The 22,311-nt window shown below is 39.1% G+C and overlaps 1 protein-coding gene across 1 annotated transcript in view; it reads right to left on the bottom strand.

Moving 5' to 3' along the window:
* Nucleotides 1–7,772: 7,772 nt before the first annotated feature.
* The window catches only part of UPP (uracil phosphoribosyltransferase), a 56,662-nt gene continuing 42,123 nt past the window's right edge, over nt 7,773–22,311 (bottom strand). The window contains exons 8-12 of the mRNA XM_090017449.1: nt 20,640–20,701; nt 8,946–9,013; nt 8,335–8,390; nt 8,206–8,253; nt 7,773–8,113 (exon numbers count right to left, since the gene is read on the bottom strand). Of these exons, the coding sequence (XP_089873575.1) occupies nt 8,062–8,113; nt 8,206–8,253; nt 8,335–8,390; nt 8,946–9,013; nt 20,640–20,701 (286 nt within the window). The 3' untranslated portion in view covers nt 7,773–8,061. The remainder of the gene's footprint in view (nt 8,114–8,205; nt 8,254–8,334; nt 8,391–8,945; nt 9,014–20,639; nt 20,702–22,311) is intronic.

The following is a 22,311-nucleotide window of genomic DNA, read 5'->3' as shown; positions in this document are numbered from 1 at the left end:
CTATGAAAATTTGTCCAGATTTTCCAAACCTTTTTTTTTCTTCTTTAAATCATCTGATTGTTTTATCTATTTGGCCTTGCTTTTTCCCTGGCAACCTGTGGATCTGTAATGCTCCTGTACCTACATAAGCCCTAGCATCTATCGTTTTTCTTTTATGATGTTGGCAGGAAACAGGTTTTGACAGTGCTCCCTTCACCAACCGAATCACTTGAAGCATTCATGATTTTTTTTTTTACTCGGAGAAACCGCCAGGGATGCATACCAGCCGATCTTGAACAGTGAGATTGCCTGGAGCTCGAGCAAAGCTCGTCGTATATAAAAAAAAATTTGAAGTTTTTTTTTTAATTTGTTGAAATAAAGTTTAGTTAAAAGTTTAGTAAGAAGGTAGATGTTGCACCCATTGAAAATAAGATGAGAGAGAATCGTTTACGGTGGTTTGGACATATTCGACGAAGGCCTAATGATGCTCCAGTTAGAAGGATGGAGAAACGGGAAAATATATTAGTTAAAAGAGGTCGGGGTAGGCCTAGGAAGACATGGATGGAGGTGATAAGAAAGGATATGAATGCTTTGAACCTCACCGAGGACATGGCATTGGATAGAAATGAATGGAGGAGAAGGATTCATGTGGAAGACCCATAATGATTTTCTTTGTTGGTTCATATCGCCGACCCCAATTGTTTTGGGATGAAGGCGTAGTTGTTGTTGTTTTGAAATAAAGTTTAGTGGTGGGATTTGAATCCAAGTCACTTTGAAAATAGATCAAATACTTACCCATCAAGACAACACCAATTTTTGTCCTGTGGTGAAGAAAAATAATATACATATATAAAATTCAACTTTTTATATAACTATGTGAATCCAGCTTAATTGGGTTTATCGAGCTGGACTACTTGTTCAAGCTATGCTCGCTTACATGTACCAAGCCTAAACCTTTGTTCAGGCTCGGCTCATTTATTTTTCAAACGAGCTCGAGCCAAGCTTAAATGGGTCGTGCATGAGTTGAGCCCAAGCTAGCTCGGCTCGTTGTGTATCCATAGAAACTGCCTCAGGCGCAGAGACCTGGCCATGCTGGCTTAGCCTGCCCTACTTATGGTTGCTGTCCTGTCAGCATAGAACTCCGAGGGAGTCGCCAAGCTTCGGCTTACACAGCAGGGTGACGCTTCATGGGATTTGAACCTAGGCTGCCTGTCAAACGGCCTAGGCTTCATCCTACTACGCCAAACCCCTTTGGTCTAGCATCCATGATTTTTTGTCATATGGACACAACAAAAATTGTAATTTCCTGTTGCGGAAATGTTGAAAGGCACCTAAAGATTTGGCGATAATAAAACACACCCAAGTTTTTAATATTGATCGAGACGCACCTAAATTTAGGTTTTGTTAAAAACAAAAACACATTTCTCCAAATTTAGCTTGGATTTTCGTTAAACTAAGTTGAGTTGATAAAATGAAGTTACTGATCTACCCTCAAAATAACCTTTTTTAAAAGAGATTTTTGAGAATCATACCTCTAGCGATAATAAAAAACACACCTAAATTTTCATAATTACAGTGCATTTAATGACAACTTTGACAGAAGTAAACCATGGGCTTTATTAATTAACTATGAAAAAGTTTAGATGTGTTTTTAAAAATGTTAAAAACTCATGATGAAACTCTTTATTTTTTGCTCAAGTCTCCAAGCCTTGTACCCCTCACATATTCTCTTTCTCTTTTCTTATGCCGGTTGTTTTCTATTATTGCCCAAAGATTAGGCCCCTTCTTATTAAGAGCAGCCAATAATGAGACATCACACATTGTAAGTTGGAATACATATGTAAAATAGGATTTTTCAAAAGCAATCTATGTGTCTCGGACCCAGCCTTCAAAATGGGGCAGTGGCAGTGTGAAGCTCTACAGAGTGAAAAATGCATCGAGTATAGGAACGTATGCGTTTGTTTGATCGGTGATGTTCGGTGAAAGCACAACATGCGATAAGCAACGATATCGTCGTTAGTGCATCGTTGTGTGGTGACACAAACATTGAACATTATTTGATTAAGCAGTGTCAGCAGATCAAAGGATGTTGCTTTTGTAGATTTGGTTAAGGACCTCTTAGCTTGCAAGAGTTTCTCATGCATAGCGGTTGGACGCACGACATGTATGTTAGAGCTAATTTCCCCAGGGATCACATTAGGTGATTCCAACCGAGTATGGTGACTCGGGATTAAGAGAGTGAATGCCTAGGCACCGACGAATGAATCTGGGTGGTGCTCTTTGCTATGGTGTTTAATCATCAACTGGTTTTCGGATAGGGGGTTGCGAGGTCATGTTCTTTCAATGACAAGATTTTGTTGTAGCGTGTGTATAAAATTGCAATACGCTCCATGTCATGCAAGACTAAGTCAAGTTTGTGTCAATTTTGAAAGTGATAGCTGGTATGGGACGACTATGCACTAAGTGGCATGAACTAGATGAAATTCGCATTTGAAAATGTGCTTGATCAGTTTACGCTAGGCAGCTGCACACGAGGTGGTATACAAGGCCAATGAAATGATTCAACACATGGAAAAGTATTGGTGCGCGGGCTGGTCAGATTGGACAGTCTGGCACGTCGTGGGTTTGCAAAAAAATTTATGTCCGTGACAAATTGGCATCAGAGTAGAAAGATTCACGGAGACTTTGTTGTTCATTGTGTGCAACAATAAAGAGGACAGTGATGGTTTATCTTAGTTACACAATTTTGCGCAGAAGTGTGGTTGACCGAGCACAGAAGCAAGATGTTGGCAGGTAGGTATGGGTCATCTTGTCAATGATAAGCAGAAGTGTACGGTTGATGTTCAGTTTGCTAAGAAAACGTAAATAAGCCAAAGATTCCTACCAGTTATGTGTTAGGCTCGCTGATGGAGTGTAACGTTTACCTCGTACATGCAGAGAATGCACGTTGGATTCAGTTGAATAGATTTGTACCTTTGAGTATGGGAAACTCAACTAAACTTTTAGATTCTCTCTCAAGATTGTGAGTTAACGGAATGCCCATTTTGAGCATAATGCTCATTATTTTGGTTTATTGAGTTGGCAGTTCCTCTATAGATTGTGTGTGCAGAAAAAGTTGTTGTTCGTGGCTCATCGGTTTGGTTTCTGGAGGAATGTTTTGCTTGCTCTGGATGAGAGTTGCAGCATGTTGGCTCCGAATGAGAGTTGCAACGTTGGGTTGTGTTGCCCCTTGTCTAGACGAGTGCTCAAGAAGACTCTTTGAAGGACAGTTTTGGGTGTTACGCAAGTAGGTGTCCCCCACTTGAGGACTAGTTTGGATTGTTGAAAGAGTGCAAGTTAGTGTTTAAGAGAGTTGATATCCCTGCGACACACATTGGTGGTCATCTTTCTCTGTGAGGACCACGAAGGACTTGGAATTGCCCTTGCTTAGGTTGGAAGGCACCCCCAGCCATGAGTTTTAAGATGACAAGTTTGTCGTGCAGGTGAGGATGACCTGCTTGTGTATGAGACTGCACTGGGGTCCCATAAGCAAATGATACTCGATATTGATAGAGCGAAGGGCCATTGTCTAAGTGATCGAAGGCACGTTAAGGAATGTGACTTGACATGTTAAAGGTTGTGACGATGGTTTATGGAAACTAGAACAAGTTGAGTAGGGTAAAGAAAAGAAGTAAACTAAAGATGAGTCCAAAGGAAAACTAATATATCAGTTAAAACTCTGTTCTTACCTGCACCGGCATTGTCGAGGACGACAATGGTTTGAGTGAGAGAGAATGTCCCAGACCAAGCCTTCAGAATGGGGTAGTGGCAGTGCAGAGCTCTATGGAGTGAAAAATGCATCGAGTGTAGGAACGTGTGGTATGCATTGGCTTGATCGGTAACATGCGGTGATAGCACGACACACGATAAGCAACGATATCGTTATTAGTGCATTGTTGTGTGGCGGTACAGATGTAGTGCGTTGTTTAATTAAGCAGTGTCAGCGGATTAGAGGATGTTGCATTTGGAGATTTGGTTAAGGACCTCTCGGCTTACAAGAGTTTCTCACGCATAGCGGTTGGACGCACGGAGATGCATATGGGTTAGGGCTAATTCCTCCAGAAATCACATCAGGTGATTTCAACTGAGTATGGTGACTCACAGCTAGGAGAGTGAATGCCTAGGCGCCGACGAATGAGTCGGGGTGGTGCTCTTCGCTATCGTGTTCAATCATCAACTAGTCTTTAGATTGGGGGTCGTGAGGTCTTGTTTCTTCAACGTATGAAATTGCAATACGCTTCATGTCATGCAAGGCTAAAGCAAGTTTGTGCTCATTTTGAAAGTGATAGCTGGTATAGGATGACTATGCATTAAGTGGCATGGGCTAGATGGAGTTCACATTTAAAAATGTGCTTGATCAACTTTCGCTAGGCAGTTGCGTATGAAGTGGTGTGCAGGGCCAATGAAATGATTTATTACATAAAAAAGTGTTGGTGCGCGACCTTTGACCATTAATTTGTTCAGATTGGACAGCCTGACGCATCGTGGGTTTGCAAAAAAATTTACGCTCAGAACACTATGGATGCCATCAACTGAAACTGGCCCATATAGGATGATAGAGATTGTGAAAGCTACGTAGCATGCGTATGCTTCATTAAAGAAGGCTTGGTGAGATTCGTGTAATATAGCTGCTTGGTATATCGATTCATGATGATGAAAATCTATAAAATTACTTTCTTCTGGTGTTTTTTTTATTGTGTAAAAAAAAAAGAAAAAGAAAATGCAAGCATCAAAATATTTTGAGTCAGAGGGGAGACCTAATGGTTCTATATTCAAGAAAAGAACAATACATGTGAAATAAAGACTAGTCTGCTGCCACGTTTGGTTCCTGGTGCTGAAGGTGCATTCCAAAGAGCAAGGGATGCAAATGGGGTCATATCCAGGATGGAGGTTTTGCAATTTTTGGCTGTTTCTTATCAGATCTGAATCTCTATGTATTTACTTGTTTCAGATCTGAACAATTTGCATCCCTACACAGAACAGAAGGCTTTGTTTGGTTCCTAAATTGCATGAAACAAGGAGCCCAGTGAGCCGCGCCTGCGTGCGCCGGCCTTCAACTTGTGAAACCACACATAGATGTGCTTGTAAATCAGTCCGCGGAGTGAGATCTTAGAAAGATTTCGTCAAGCGAACTCAACACAAGTGTTGTAGGTGCGAAAACCATGACCTTGCCTACCAACACAAGGCACGAACAAGTGTTGCAACCATGCAACATGTGTCACAGCAGTGGACATCACTTCACATTGAAACTTGTAACATGAGATATTCTACTGCTGTAAGGAAATACAAAGTGTTCCAGCCAGTGGCGGAGCCAGAAGTTTTTCGTTGGGTGGGCAGACTTCGGGTGGTGATGATCGACCTCTATCGGTGGCGCAATGGCTTGAAGCCTCCGTGGTGGTGAAGATCATAGATCGAGATCGAAAGCCTGTTTCGGTAGTTAAGCCACCTCCTTCTCGGTGGTGATTCAGCAGCAACCCGAAGGTCTTCCAATTGAGGTGCCTCCTCAGCTCCCTCTCGGAGGGAACGGTCCTTGCCACAGCATGAGGTGGAGCAACTCCCTCGGCTGGCTCCATCCCATGTCCACCGTCTCCTACGTCTGGGTGCCATAGGGTACTCTGTATCGCAGGGAGGCTTGATCTCCACTCCTGCACCACCTTGTTCTGATCTTCTTCGACAAGCATTCACAAGGAAAGAATGCAACCACCAAATCGTGTGGAATGAAGAAGAAGACCCGAGTCGTATCATATTTTGACTCGGTTTCTAATTCTGGGGTAGGCGACCGCCCACCACTAGCTCCGCCACTGGTTCCAGCTAACACAAACTGGTCTGAACCATATTACCCAAGAACCTCCTTTCACAAGTGTAGTGAAAAAGGAAGGGAGGGATAAATCGATGCCACAAGAGGCTGAATCTTGGATGGTGGCAGCAAGGCCACTCTGCCAAAAATCAAGAGAAAGGCATTGTTGAGTGCCTGGTTTTTATAGATGAAACTCTGAACCAAAATAAGATTTCAATCCCACCAACCAAAAGTGACACTACAGGGACACACCATTTTGGTCATGTCCCCAGTGACGACAAGGACTCGTTCGGCCATTATTTTAATTTTTCTAAATGATATTTCTTACTTTGTGATATTTACACTAAGAAACCACCTCCTTGATCAGAGACCTAGCCACACTGACTCTGCCTGCAGTACTTACGGTCATGTCTTGGAAACATAAAACTCCTTTGGCTTATATCTTGCCCCGAGGGCGTCACCACACTTCAGATTGCGTAAGGGGTGACACCCATGGGATTTGAACCTAGACCACCTGCCTAGCAACCTAGGTCCCATCCCACTCCGCCAAACCCCTTTGGAGCTCATGATATTTCTTACTTTGTAACAATTTTTCACTAAAAATACATTTATGAATATTAAAATTCAAAAAACAATTTTTATTAAAAATTTAAAAACTGTGTCAAACTCCGCATAGTGCCTCATGTGTCCTCGTATCTTTGTGACATGGATCAAAACAGTGGTGTGATCGATAACTCGAGTCTCAATTGCACTCCTAGGTTCACTGAAAAATTTAAATTTTAATGTATCGCCCAAATGGGACACTTGGCAAAATGAAGGTTATAAGGGCCGGCTAAGTCTTGTGTATGGAGTTCTTTGGCTGAGGAATGTTGAGCTAGAACCAAGCCAGAGGTCAATCTTTTCCCGGCATCATGATGAAAAACAAGTAAAAAGTAGGTAAATAGAAAATGATGGTGGTGATGGTGAAGAGTGGATAGGTGGTGAGTTGAGCCCTTGCAATGCACATCCCATACGCCCCAAATTTGTTTCACTGCAGGTGGTAACTGGACTGAACTTGCCATTCTTCTCTAAAAGACCAGCTGGGTAGGTGACAAGAGTAATGGGGAGCGGCTGCCTAAGGTCTTATTTTCAGCCCTAGCAAGAGTGGTCTTCAGTTGAGATGAGTAAGATCAAGAGTTTTTACCTACACAGAGTGGAGCCATGATGCCTCTGGTCTTAATGCCACGGTCCAGGATCTGAATCCTTTGCCAGAAGATGTGGAACCCGAAATGAACCCCTTTACAGACCAAGAGCCCAGTGAAGGTGATCCACCTATACGTTAATCTAGTTGGTCAACAAAAGGACAAAGGAGGCGGAGATTTAGCCCTTCACCTCCCTAGCTGGTTATGGACCTAGCTTGATTCGATGGGTCTATGCATTAGACCTACCACCAAATCCAGATCCAATTTCATATTTTGTGAGACTATATATAATGTTTTGACAGAGAGTTGGTTAAAAGATTGAGAAAAGCTATTATGCTGCTTTCTTTATCATTTTGCTTGAATTTTAATTCAATAGTTTGTAGTTTCTTATAGTTTTGGTATCGATCTGCAGGGTTCAAGGGCGATCCTCCTGTTCACTGCATCAACTGTACCATGAAACAAACATGTGCAGAAAATATGGGGTGACATCCATTTCTCAACAGCATTAACTGAATAAACTGCTAACAAAAATCCTTCCACACCATTATGTTGCTTGGACCAGTTCCAAGCCTTTGCAATTGCTGATCCTTGCCGGCAGAAAGCGCAGAGAGCACAGAGCATTGCTGAGGACCTGAGGCAGATCCTAACAAGCATTACATTACATGCTGCATACGTGAAGCTGCCTGAAAGAGAAGTTTCTTATTCGGTGAAAATTTCCAGCAAGGCAACTTCTTCCTCAGAATCAGTCACCTGCCTTTGATGGCAATGGAGCCCAATGAACAAGAGAATGGATTCTACTCGTTGCAGACTTTGAATCAGATAATAATACATGAATTACATTTAGGTCAAGCAAAAAACAAAAAGAAAAAGCGTCAATAGTACAAAGGTTCAACAAAACTTAAAAAGTAGGAACAATGTCAAAGGCCTTGAACAGTTGAATCACAAACACTTATCATTTCATGAATTCTGTCGCCCCTTGGAAACACTCTACCGGATCAGGCAGTTTCGTAAGAAATCTCAAAATTTTTTACCTCGCATGAGAGAGGTTCTGAGAACACCATACCTTCATGTACCAAAGCTACGGTCTCCAGCATCTCCAAGCCCAGGAACAATAAACCTGAAACAGATCATTTTGCATAAGCGCAAGCAGAAAAGCAAAAAAATCGAATGCAAGCACATGCGGAGGTAAGGGGAAAAATCAGATAGTACCCTTGATCATTCACATCAGGATCAATTATTCCTGTGTACACATGAAGCCTGAAAACCAAAAATCTCAATCCGTTGTGTCTGCTTTGATGTACCTTGAAGCATATTTACAACCAGACTTGATATACTTACCCAGGGAATTTTTCACTAAGCATCTGGAGAGCAGGAGGAGCAGCCACAGCTGAAACCTGCAGCAGAATGATCCATAGTAGCTTGAATTGATGCTTAAATTCATAAAGCCATCTCAAGAATGATATGGATATTTTTTTTGCAATACCATGATGATAATTGTGTCATTTTTAAAAGATTCATTCACTAGGTTTCAGAATTTCCCCAAAATGTTGGCCTTTCACTTTTCTCGTCGTCTCGTATTTTCAAAACAGCTGCCACAGTTGCTCTTTAATAATTGTGTGAACTATCAAAAGTGACCCACCTCCGACAGTCCAAAGATGAAAGTGATTACGATATGTGAGAGAGAAAAGGTTGTAGTTAAGATAGAAACTATACATAAAAACATAAGGTCCAATGCTGCATTTGGCATAATACATAGCCAAGAAGGGTAACTGTACTCTGCATGTAGTTTATAAACCTCAGGTTGCACCAGGATTTGATTCATATTGATATATGATGGATAGCAGCATGTACATATTCTATGTTCAATATCAAGTATTTATATTCAATTAGTAATTTTCAGATTTAACCAATTCATGAAATTAAAATTGTGCAATAGTACTGGAACTCACCACTTTGATTTTTTTATGATCAACACCACATTCCTTCACCAGATTGATAGCTGCAACAATTGTGCCACCTGAAATGGAGTTTTTGAATGACAAGAAAGAGTACCGAAATTAACATCTTGAATAATTACCATGAGAAGGGCAATAAATCAACAAAACAAATTATCTGACTCACTGATTACAAAAGTAAGTTCTCACAAGATCAACTCAGTTGATTAGGTCCCAGTCCTTTATTGAAATGTTCTTTCAGCCTTCATTATTTTGGTTTGCTCCTATTTGCAGAAGCCTTAGTATTATAACAGCAAAAGAGCAATTTCATATAGCAGCCAGATATTTGGGTCTGGCACTGAATCTTCTCTCTAGTGATGGACACACCCACTACCTCTATCAAATGGGTTCACCTAATGAGTCACTGGTTGTTTACTGTCTGTAGCTACCAATAATCTATGGAAAAAAAACTGACACTTGACAAAATTGTCCTCATTCAACCAGTAACCATCTAGCAAATCCATATATTGCTATTCACCTTCCAGATTCTCAGGGGAACATCCATGCTACTGGAAGGTGCACGTCATCCATGGGGTTGAAGGATGGACCCATCTTGCCAAATGAACCAATTTCTGATATTGAAATATAGGCATGGCCAGATACTAATCATATAAGCATATGATTAGGCTCTTTCTGATGGAAAAAAAAAACTCAGATACTTGACAAAATTGTCCTCATTCAACCAGTAACCATCTAGCAGATCCATATATTGCTATTCACCTTCCAGATTCTCAGGGGGCCATCCTGTTAAAATGTAAAATGTAAAATGTAAAATATATAATATATATAATAATAATATAATAAAATAATAAAATAATATTTTTTAATTTCTTTTTCTTTCTTTATTTTTTTTATTTTTATCTAGTTCATTTTGAAATAGAATTAGAATCTAGTCAAGTTTCAATTAGAACTTGACTAGACTTACTCCAACGGCTATAATTAGAGCCGTTGGACTAGGTCCAACGACTCTAAAGGAGAGCTCTCCTCTACTCCTTTTCTTGTATAAATAGGGGTGATCCCTTCCATTGTAAATTAATGTTTCTCAAGCATTTCTTGTGAGAAATAAAAGATTATTATTTTTGTTGTGTTATTCCATTTATACCCTTTTGTGGGTTATGTTTGTAGTGTCTCCAATAGACACTCTATGTGAGTTTTTGTACTTTTGTGGAAGACCATCATTTCATTACATGGTATCAAAGCTGATTGGGGAAGGCCATAGAGAAGGAGGACTCTATGATATGGATTTTTTGAAATTGCCCAAGAATAATTTATGTTATAATGTTCATAAACTAAAATTGGATTTATGGCAAAAAAAAACTTGCCTATCCTCATATGTCTAAAATCCAACATTTTTCAACAACAACAAACAACAACAACAACTACGCCTTCATCCCAAAACAATTGGGGTCAGCGATATGAACCAAAAAAGAAATTCATTTTGGGTCTTCCACATGAATCCTTTTCCTCCAATCATTTCTATCCAACGCCATGTCCTCGGTGAGGTTCAAAGCATTCATATCCTTTCCTATCATCTCCATCCACGTCTTCCTAGGCCTACCCCGACCTCTTTTAACTAATATATTTTCCCATTTCTCCAACCTTCTAACTGGAGCATCATTAGGCCTTCGCCGAATATGTCCAAACCACCGTAAACGATTCTCTCGCATCTTATTTTCAATGGGTGCAACACCTACCTTCTTACGTATCTCTTCGTTCTGAATCTTATCTTTTATTGTATTTCCACACATCCATCTAAGCATCCGCATCTCAGCTACACTCATTTTTTGAATATGATGTCTCTTGGCAGCCCAACATTCCGTACCATATAGTAAAGCGGGTCTAATAGTCGTCCTATAAAACTTTCCCTTCAACCGCAATGGCATTCTACGATCGCACAGCACTCCAGTAGCACTTTTCCATTTCATCCACCCAACCTTTATCCTATGATTTACATCTCCATCAATTTCTCCATACTTTTGAATGATGGATCCCAAATATTTGAAATAATAATTCACCGGTATATCTTGCTCACCAAGCTTCACTACACTCCCATCACTACTTCGTTGCTTACTAAACCGACATTCCATATATTCAGTCTTACTCTTACTCAACTTAAAACCTCTAGCTTCCAATGTCTGTCTCCATAATTCTAACTTAGCATTAACTCCAGCTCTAGACTCATCAATCAAAACAATATCATCAGCAAACAACATACACCACGGTACATTTTCTTGAATTGATCTCGTAAGCTCATCCATCACTATCGCAAATAGGAAAGGGCTTAAAGCAGATCCTTGATGTAACCCAACCGTTATCGGAAAATTGGTTGTCACACCTCCACAAGTGCGGACATTGGTTACTACTCCTTCATACATATCTTTAATTATACTAATGTACTTGAGAGAAACACCTTTCTTCATCATTGTCCACCAGAGAACGTCCCTAGGTACTCTATCGTATGCCTTCTCTAAATCAATAAAATCCAACATTTTTCAAGTTTAAAAAAAATTTGTTATTGCAAAATGAAAAGATTACCATTTCATGATAGAATTTTTGTTCCTTCTAAACCACTTGAGCTAATACATTCAGATGTTTGGGGTCCTGCATCGGTCATTTCAAAAGGTGCATATGCGTATTATATAATTTTTTTTTGATGACTTTTCTAGGCATACTTGGATTTACTTCTTTAAGCATAAATCTGAGGTCTTTTCACACTTTCAAATATTTTATAAAATGGCTAAAAATAAATTTCAAAATTATATTTCAATTTTTCGCATTAATTAGGGGGAGAATTTATGTCCAAAGAATTCAAAGACTATCTCAATTTACATGGCATCACATATCAAAGATCGTGTCCACACACACCACAACAAAATTGCTTGGCCGAACGTAAACATTAACATATTATGGAAATCATTAGGACTTTATTAATAGCAAATCAAGTTTCAAAATGTTTTTGGCCAGTAGCTACCCTAACTGCTACCTATCTCATTAATCAAATGTCATCTTCTTTTTTGAAAAATATAACTCCAATTGAAAAACTTGCTAACTTATCTCCTGATTACTCTAGATTAAGGGTCTTTGGATGCAAATATTTTGTTTTCACCAACAAGAATGATAACTCTCATCCTGTGTGATTCTTTATCCCTTAGGTTACTAAGATAATAAAAAAGGCTAAAGGTGTTTTGATTTTCAAAATGAAAAATTATATGTATTAAGAAATGTATCATTCTTAAAAAAAGAAAGTTTCTTTGAATTTGAAAAGCCCCAGGAAGTCACTAAATATTCTTTTTTAATAGATTTGACTTAAAATCTAATTAATATGATCATGAATACGATTTAGACAATGATCAAAGTAGTATTAATTTTGAACATAATGTTGATAATGAAGAGCAAACTCATAAGGACATTAGTCTACAATAATCAAGACGTAAAGAATTGAATCTTCCATGTGCATTAGAAAAATACTCCAAAGTACAAAGCAGAAGGTCATCCAGAATTTTTAGACCTGAAAAATTTGTGTCGTACGAATCTTTTTCACCCACGTATAGGGCAGTTATTCATTAATACAATCATATGTAGAACCGTTAGCCTATTCCCAAGCCAAAAACCATATAGAGTGGGTAGAAGCCATGAAGGCAAAATTGAAAGCATTAGAAAAAACTAATACTTGGACTATTCAAGTTATTCCTCTAGGTTGTCGATGGATTTACAAAGTTAAAACCAAGAGTAATGGAACTCCTGAAAGGTATAAAGTCAGATTAGTGGCCAAAGGATATACCCAAGAGTATAGCACCGATTACGAAGAAACTTTTGTTTCAGTTGCCCGAATGACTACTCTTAGAACATTAATAGCTTCAACCTTCATTAGAAAATGACCCACATTTCAAATAGATGTCAAAAATGTTTTTCTCAATGAAAATCTAGTTGAAGAAGTTTATATGAAAGCCCCACCTGGTATTTGTATACCTAAAGGTAAAACTCTTATTTAGAAAAAACTTTTTACGGTCTTAAACAGACACCAAAAGCCTAGTACGACAGGTTTAGTCATGTTATGCTTGATATTGATTTTCGATTTTGTTTGAGTGACACTGCTTTGTTTATTAAGAATTCTGATGCAGGAATTATTGTTTTTCTCTATGTGACTGACATGATTATCACCGGAGGCGACAAACAAGGAGCTGAAAACATTAAAAAGCTTCTTAAAACTCATTTTAAAATAACTAATTTAGGTTTATTGAGATATTTCTTAAGAATTGAAGTTGTTTATTTCCCTCGTGAGTATTTGATACCTCAATCTAAATTTGTTTTTGATATTGTTTTCAGGTCTGAAATTACAGATGATAAGAAAGTGGACATTCTAGAAGTTGTCAACGTTAAAATGAGAATTGATGATGGAGAACCTCTTAATGATCTTACTCCTTATAGACAGCTTATCAGAGCACTTTACTATCTTTTCATTACTAGACCAGACATAGCACACGTTGTACACACAATTAGCTAATTTCAGCATACTCTCACTTCGGTTCAAATGGAAGCAGTTTTGCATATTATTAGATACATAAAGTCCTTTATTTCATGAGGCCTCTTCTTGTCTGCTTCATCTTCATTAGATGCTGACTGGGGAGGTGATCCCAATAATAAACACTCAACCACTGGTTTTTGTGTTTTCTTAGGTGAATCCTTAATTTCGTAGAGGTGCAAAAAGCAACAAAATATATCTCTCTCGTCCACCGAAACTGAATATCGAGTCATGACGAGCACAACAATGAAAGTAGTTTGGCTTAGACGTCTGCTAGCTGACATGCGAGTTGAAGCAACACAAGCTTTACGAATGTGCTATGACAACAAGAGTGTAATCTATATTGCAAGCAATCGAACATTTCATGAACGCACCAAACATATTGAGATGGACTGTCACTATGTCAGAGAGAAATATCTACATGAAACCATTGATCTGTCATATGTTATATCAAAATATCAATCAGCGGACTTCTTCACCAAACCTCTCGCTGCTCCTAGATTTCACTTCCTTTTAAGCAAACTTTCGCTCATTTTACTGTAAGTTTGAGGGAGAATGTTAAAATGTAATATATATAATAATAAAATAATAATATAATATTTTTTATTTCTTTCTTTATTTTTATTTTTATCTAGTTCATTTTGAACTAGAATTAGAATCTAGTCAAGTTTCAATTATAACCTCTCCAAGAGCTCTCCTATGCTCCTTTTCTTGTATAAATAGGGGTGATCCCCTCCATTGTAAATTAATGCCTCTTAAGCATTTCTTGTGAGAAATAAATTATTATTTTTATTGTGTTCTTCCATTTATACCCTTTTGTGAGTTATGTTTGTAGTGTCTCCAATAGACACCCTTTGTGAGTTTTCGTGCTTTTGTGGAAGTCCACCATTTCATTACACATTCATGCTACCAGAAGGTGCACGTCATCCATGGGGCTGAAGGATGGACCATCTTGCTAAATGAACCAATTTCTTATATTGAAATATAGGCATGGCCACTAAACTCATGGTGATATTGACCATGAAAGCTTTTAATGCCATGACAATACCTCTTATTTGACCGTTTTCACAGTAAGAAATACCTTTACTAGGGAATCCATCTGGGAGTTCAAAAAGGTCACAAACTATCAGCAACTTGGTGATAGGAAATAATTCAAATAAAAAGAAAGACGAGGACAACGCTGTTGGAGCAAATCCAGCACCACTGTTCATATAAATACGTCAGCAATGAAACATCTGAATTAGAGTACAAAATTTCAGTTACAATAGGACAAGCAGGGAAAACAAAAACAAAAGGAGACTGGCAAGCAATGAGTTCAATGTTTAGTAGTAGTTCATCTGGAATGAAGACCAGGAGGTACTCTCAAGGGAAATTATGTCACATTTTCACCAAGTTTTTTTTCCAATAACACAGCCTTTTCACCTATTCCTGACAGTGGTAACATAACCTAAAGAATATCTTCTTTCTGCTCACAGGATATTATCTTCTGATTTGGTAGTAAAGCATATGAATTGTGTGTTTCTTCCTCGATGAATTCTTTGGCTCAAACTACTCTACCGGACCTGCATGGTCAATACTTTCCAACTTTGGAAATGTCAAAATCATAACCAGATGGAACGTACTATACTCAGGGTGGAACAACTTTGATGTTATCAACGGGGGGAAATTCATATTATCACCCCATATAGATCTTAAGAACAGGAGAGCAGAAGGATAAACCCCATTTCTTTGCCTTTTATTTCATACTTTGTGCATCTTCCAAGAGATATTTTGTCTTTTCTACTAGGTTACTTTTTGTCCCTTTTCATCCTATGGAAGCATAGGTCCCCTGCCCCGGTCTTTCCCATATTCTGCCTCTCTCGATGCTTGGTTCAAAGTGCCATGGTTTTTTATATAAAATCTACAGAATAATCTCAAACTAGAGGAGAACTCAATAAATTGCATGCATTGATAGAATCTACTTCTTGGTAGCTTAGTAAAACCAAATGTACTTTTTAAAAGTCAACACAATCCTCTCGAGAATCCATATTGAGTATAAACACTTGAGTTGCTTTGTTTTGGGCTTTCTTTGTTCTTTTTGATAGGCAATGTAATAACCTCAATTTTTGACAACTAATTATTTAAGCTTATTGGAAAATAACGGGTGTTTTTCTAAATTTGGGCCTCGGATCCGTTACCAGGATCCATAAAGGAATGCGTAAATAACCCACAATGGGGTGTTAAATTATACTTATAATAGTAATTTGTAATTAAAACAAATAATTAATAGTATTTATAAAAATAAAATAAAAATAAATAAAGTTTAGTATAGAGGGTCGGACCCACAATTGGATCCACGGATCCAACTGAGGATCCGTCACTCGTAGGCGAAACCGGGTCCATTATTAAAATGGACCCAGCGTCGCGGGTCACGGGCTCGGACCCGGACCCGATTTCGCTTATTAACGGGGGGGGGGGCGTGAAACAGAAGCCCGATTCTTGTTTTCAAGAATGGGGAAACAGAAGGGAGAGGGGGGTTACGCAGGGCGTAACCAAACCCGCGTTCCGCCGATGAAGGGGGGAGTGGAGAGAGGGTTTTGCCCTCTCCACTCAGTCCCTCTCTTTCTTTCACTCGATCTCTCTCTCCCTCGTTTCTCTCTTTCCCCATCTATCTCGTCTCTCCCTCTCGTTTCCGTGCGCTCCGGAAAAGAGGTGGTCGCCGGCGAACTTCGACAATCAGCAGCCACCACAGGCCACGGCAAGCGCCCTCTGTCACAGCAACAGCGTGGAGCAACACCAGCTGCTTGGCCTTCGCGTCTCCAGCCTCTGATCGCCGGAAAACCAGCGAAACAGGTACGGTGCTCCTCTCGATTCTAGGTGAGGGATCGAACATGGGTTCGATCCCGTGTAATCTTTTGAGGTGAGGGTCCATGGGGACCTTTTGCATGGCCGATTGTTGTTTCCATTGTGAAAGGGGGGTCGGCTGAGGTAAGGGATGGCCCCAGCCGTGTAGGTCCCGAGTATTCTTTTTGGGATTACCTCAGATTTGGGGATTTTCCTGCCTAACCCTACCTTGCAAAATCCCTAACTCAAAACGATTTGGGGTTTTATTGATTGGGAATCGTGGTATATGCTTATGATAAAAAAAAAAAAGAGTGAAGGGCAAAGTGACTGATATTCGCCCTTTTGAAGTTCTCTTGTCGTATCCCTACTGAGTATTTTGATCTTTGATGTTTAGCAAGAGCATGTGTTTCCTGACAAATACAGTCAAACTGAAATTTTTGATTTCAAGTCTGTTTCTATAACCGCATGAAATTTTCTGTACTTCAGTTGGAAATCTTGATTTCTGATTCCCATTTACTTTTACTGCTTTTATTTGGGGGTAGTGTAATTTTGGAATAATTGTATGACCTTGGATCGGGATTGGATTCGTGTTAGGGATGCACGTCAAGAACGTAGATATATATTACTTGTTTTCTTCTTGTGGCCTGTCTGGAATCCACTGTTATACCGTGACATGCTGACTATGCACACGGTTTCATTAAGTGACACATGCTTGCTCTTGTGTGCAGCTTAAACCCGTAACTGTAGGATACAGTATGGGATTCTTGAATCATAACTTGAGTTGCCAGTTATATCTAATAGTGTTCAATATAACCTGCTTAAGAAGATAGGACGTGAAATCTGAAAACCAATACATGACTTTCAAATGAGGTTTGTTTTTGTTGTTTCCGTTTTTGGGCATTGTATTCTTGAATAGGAGTCCAGGTAGTCATTTAAATTGTTGTGTAACAGGAGGTGTGTGATTTTATGTTGACTGATATGAATCAGTCCTGAAACTGGTCCGGATTTAATGGATTTTTGTGTATGATCAAAATACTGATCTGAACAAAGGAAAATATGATAAATGCCATTTCCTTAACTGTCCATGTTGGTGGACAAATGACAGGTCGATTGAATCCTTGTTCATATATAGTATGGCTCATATGGAAGATTAGCTTAGCACTTAAATTTTTCAGAATGTGTAAGTGTAAATTTCATATAAAAGAATCATTTCGATGTAAGAAGGAATCCGATTGTTATTTAAAACTGCATATGTGAGGGTTGTTTCATGTTGAACTGAAATTGATAATCCTATCATGACACTGCATCTGTTTGGGCTTGTTTTCCTTTCACTTATGATTTGACTAAGGTATATTCATTTGGTTATCATATGAATAGCCGATGGGGTTATATGCTTTCTAATATGAAGTTCAATATAAAGTGACATTGAGAGTATTACTAGCTGGACTGAATTGACTAAACTTCTAGCTAGGAGGTTGGCGGGTCTGGGATTGGTAAGCCCGACTAACTTCCCTAGCATATGGCAAAGCTTACACTTTTGCCTAGTAATTATGTAAATGTTGTTTTGCTTTCCATCATACTGGTTGTGAAATCTGGAAGGTGAGTATGATTTGGTTATTGATAATTCTTCTTGGGCATGAATGCTTGATTTATTATGTGAAGTGGTACATGAACACTCACACACTTAAAGAAACCATGGATTTGGTTAATACCCATATGTGATGTAGGTAACACACACATATTGAAAATGCATATGAATGAATTATGACATGCATAGGTTTGGGTTTATGATTGCATAAGTGTACAGGCTTTTGGCACTTTGGCTTAGTGTTACAAATAAAACACTACTTTTGTTTTGTGATGTGATGCCTCGATGAACTAAATGGACCATCACCGGTCTGGAGAGCCGTGGGTTTGGTTTTCTTTCACATATGTTTTTAACTGCATCACTTGAACCACATAAGATGGTTTGGCACTTTACTACACTGTTCTAGTGGTTTATACGAGCTGGAGTCTCGTAAGGGTTTCCGCAAGGGAGGATGCGGGTTTTTACTTTACTTTTGCATATGGTGTTGCAAACTTAAAGAAATTAACTTTAATAAAAATATAATGAATAAGAACAGTGTAATATACATTCTGGGATATCTCATCTGGAGTATGAGAATCTTGGATATCCGGTCTTGGGGAGACTGTGAGGATACAAAAACTCCGTGTGCGTGAATTTGGTCCCCAGAACCCGATATTGAGGTTCTTTCTCCTGGCCACGGTTTTAGGGAGAGTCCGCCACTTTACCCGTGAGTGGTGTGTTAGTCACAGTTGTGAGTTTATGGTACCAAGGAAGTGGCACTTGTGGGCGTGGGGTGTCCCTTGTGTCCCCGACATTTGATGTGGAGGTCTAATGTTCCGATGGATGGTGTTGTTTCCTGATATCGGTCGAGGGCTAAGTTAGAACCAGTAATAAAATACAAATTGTGTGTTAAGCTACCCTGGGAACCTACTTGACTTCGGGGTTTGTACCTGTTTGGTGTATCCGCGGGCAACTGTAATTAAAAAAAGGAACTTAAGGATGTGTGCATCTAATAGGGCATGCATATGGAAAGATGAAACTTAAATGAAAGATAACAAAAAAGGAAATCATGCATTGCACATAATCATGCATTTTTCTGTTATGCATTAAATCATGCATGTTTGAATCATTCTTGATATCATGACATGATTTGGTGGTAGCATATGATTTACTTCTTGAAATCATACTGCAAAGTTTGGCTATTTAGTTCCTGATATATGGTACTGTTTTACTATTCTTGACTGGTGAGCATATGCAATTGTTGGTAGTCATGGATATTTGAATGTTGTAAATTTTATATCGGCACTCACTCAAATCACTGCATGGAATCTTATCCATGTTCTTTGTCTCACCTGGTTTCTTTAGAAGTAGCTGTGCTCAGAATTTCGGTTCTGACACCCTACTTTGTTGGTTTTTCACAGGACATGGTGAACAGTGAGGCTAGACTGGCTACTGGGGATGAATGAGAGTCATACTTGCGCTTGTCAGTTTCAGCAGGGGACAGAGTGACTCTTTCTTTTGTTTTAGTTCTTCTTGCTTCTTTCTAGTCGTCGCTTTATTTTCATTTGAACAAAACCTTGTCTTTGAAATTTTCTCTTACTCATAAATAAAGGAATTAGTTTGGTTTTTATGGATGATGATTGCAACTTCGTTTGTGGTGGTTGGGCTATCCAATGGAAAGTGGAACTGTGAGGACCCCAGATCTCTGGGAAGGTTTCCGCAACTCTTAAAAAAAAAAAAATATATTCCGCATTTTTAAAGGGTATGGATTGGGGTCGTTACAGGCAATCTAGGGCGCAACCCCGTGGTGTTGGAAATGGAGACCCCTCGATTGTGATAGTGCAACCTTGCCATCCAGCTACCTCAATGCAACCCTGATTAAGCTGTATTATTAATCATATGGATACTCCATTTTCACTCTCACACTCAATGAGGAACGAAGAAACTACCCCCAGAGTAAGAGGCCTGACCTCACTAAACTATGCCTGCCAAACCTACGGTTGCTTTTCTGAAGGCGTAAAACCGTAGCACACCTCTTGCTACCAGGGAGTCGCCTAGCTTCGGCTATTGTGCAAGGGGCTGACACCCATAGGATTTGAACCTAGACAGCCAGTCTAGCGAACTAGACCCATGCCATTATGCCAAGCCCTTTGGGGCTATGGGGCACTAATAGTTGCATTGACAACATTGCTATTAGCAACTCACTTAGGGAGAAAGCAGGCCTCAATCTTTATCTTTACTGTAGTAATCATATACCGCAATTTCAAGGCCAAGGGTTTCAAGATTCATCAGAGCCTTCTCAAATTAAACATTGGGTATTCATGCATTTCATGAATGCAACTGCTCTTCAACAATTAGAGACATTCACTTATATTTAGTAATACTACATGGCTCCATGTATCTGCATTGTCAAATTTATTGAAAATTGTGATTGGCTCTAGGGATGACCCTACACATTTAACCTATCAATATTATTGCATCATAAATTTCTGATACTGAACTAGCAGGAATCTCAGCATGCTTAGTTACATACTTTATTATCTGCAGACCATGTTGTCCTTGTTGAGAGTGATAATATAGCATTTGTCAGAGTCTGGCACATTTATTTTGATGATTAATTACAATATTTCATGGTAATGACCCCTTTGTATTCTCTGTTATCAGAAAATGTTTATTTTCAATATAAAGAAAAAAGAAAATAGAGGACATTTCTATGAAAAGGAAATAACTGTTTTACCTGTTGCAAGCATGGGATCTATGATCAAGACACGAGATTCCTCAGGAAACTTTTCAGGCAGCCTGCACATGAAACTCATCAAATGGGTTACACGGAGAACAATTTATACATAACTCAATGTCCAATTACATAATAGATCAGCAGTGTACAACATCAAATTGTTTTGGCATACTATCAGGAGGATGGTCATATTTCAGATTAAAACCAGCTTTCACTGGAAAAGTTATATCACTTGACAGTACACAGAATTTCATGGCCCAGACACACTTAGACAACATAACATGAAAAGGTATCATGTACAGAGAAAATTTAAAAGAAAAAAGAAAAACTTGGGACTATATCCATCAGACAAGATATATGTGGTAACCCTTGTTAACTAGTGATTAATGAAGCACAAAATGACTAAATATACAACATAATGTATGGAGAAGTGTGGAAGGGCAGGATCAGTCAACAGGAACTGAATCATTTTGTAGATATGCAGTTGTAATTCAGAGCCTGATCGACTCGAACTTGTAGGATATTTAAGGATGGCAAGTTTTCCACCCAGTTTTATTGGGCAATATCAATTAATCTATCTTAATCTTTTAGTAGATATTTAACTTTTAGAGATTTGGGAGGAGATGGTGATTCATGGCTTATATATGGGTAAACCTTTTAAGTAAACAAAAAGGAGAAACAGCAACACCATATCTGCCATGGTAAGAAACACACTTTGCCCATATTAAATGACCGGAAATGCATCAAATTTAAATAAAAGACAAGTTAAATTATTTCCAACAATTTTGCCAAAATGACCAACAAGCACCAGCAATAGAAAGTCCTTTAAATAATATTAGATGCAGTTATAGTTTCCAATATAGCAACAGCTAATATGGAAACTCATTTAGATGCAAACTTAACATGTAGAACACAAGTCTAGTGCGTAGCTCTATTGAGTGAAAAATGCATTGAATGTAGGAATGTGTGGTATGCGTTGACTTGATCGGTGATGTGCAGTAGTAGCATGGCATGCGATAGGCAATGGTATTATCTTTGGTGCGACGGTGTGGGGTGGCACAAACGTGGAGCATTGTTTGGTTAAACAATGTTAGCAGATCAGAAGATGTTTCTTTTGGGGATTTGGTTAAGGACCTCTCGAATTTGATGAGTTTTTCATGCGTAGCGTTTGGATGCACGGAGGTGCGTGTGGGTTAAGGCTAATTCCCCCAGGGATCACCTTAGGTGATTCCAACCGAGTATGGTTACTCGGGACTAGGCGAGTGAATGCCTAGGAGCCGGTGAATAAGTCTAGGTGGTGCTCTTCACAATGACATACAATCATCAACTGGTCTTTGGATTGGAGGCCACAATGCCTTGTCCCTTTTGTGGCGAAGTTATGCTTGAGCGTGCCCATGGAGTCGCGATACACTCCATGACATGCGAGGCTAAGACATTTGTGAGCTTGCTAGTCGGTATGGAATGGCTATGCATATAAGTGGCATGAACCAGATAGAATACGTATTTGAAGATGTGTTTGATCAACTTTTACTAGGCAGTTGTGCACGAGATGGTGCGCAAGGCCAATGAAATGATTCAGTACATGGAAAAGTGTTGGTGGCCGTTAGGCTTAATCTGATGCATCGCAGGTTTGCGAAAAATTATATGCCGTGACAAATTGGCATCAGAGCAG

This window comes from Nuphar pumila, chromosome 9, assembly GCF_984573655.1.
Source record: "Nuphar pumila chromosome 9, dmNupPumi1.hap1.1, whole genome shotgun sequence".
Classification (NCBI taxonomy): domain Eukaryota; kingdom Viridiplantae; phylum Streptophyta; class Magnoliopsida; order Nymphaeales; family Nymphaeaceae; genus Nuphar; species Nuphar pumila.
This window is presented reverse-complemented; position numbering and strand designations above follow the sequence as displayed.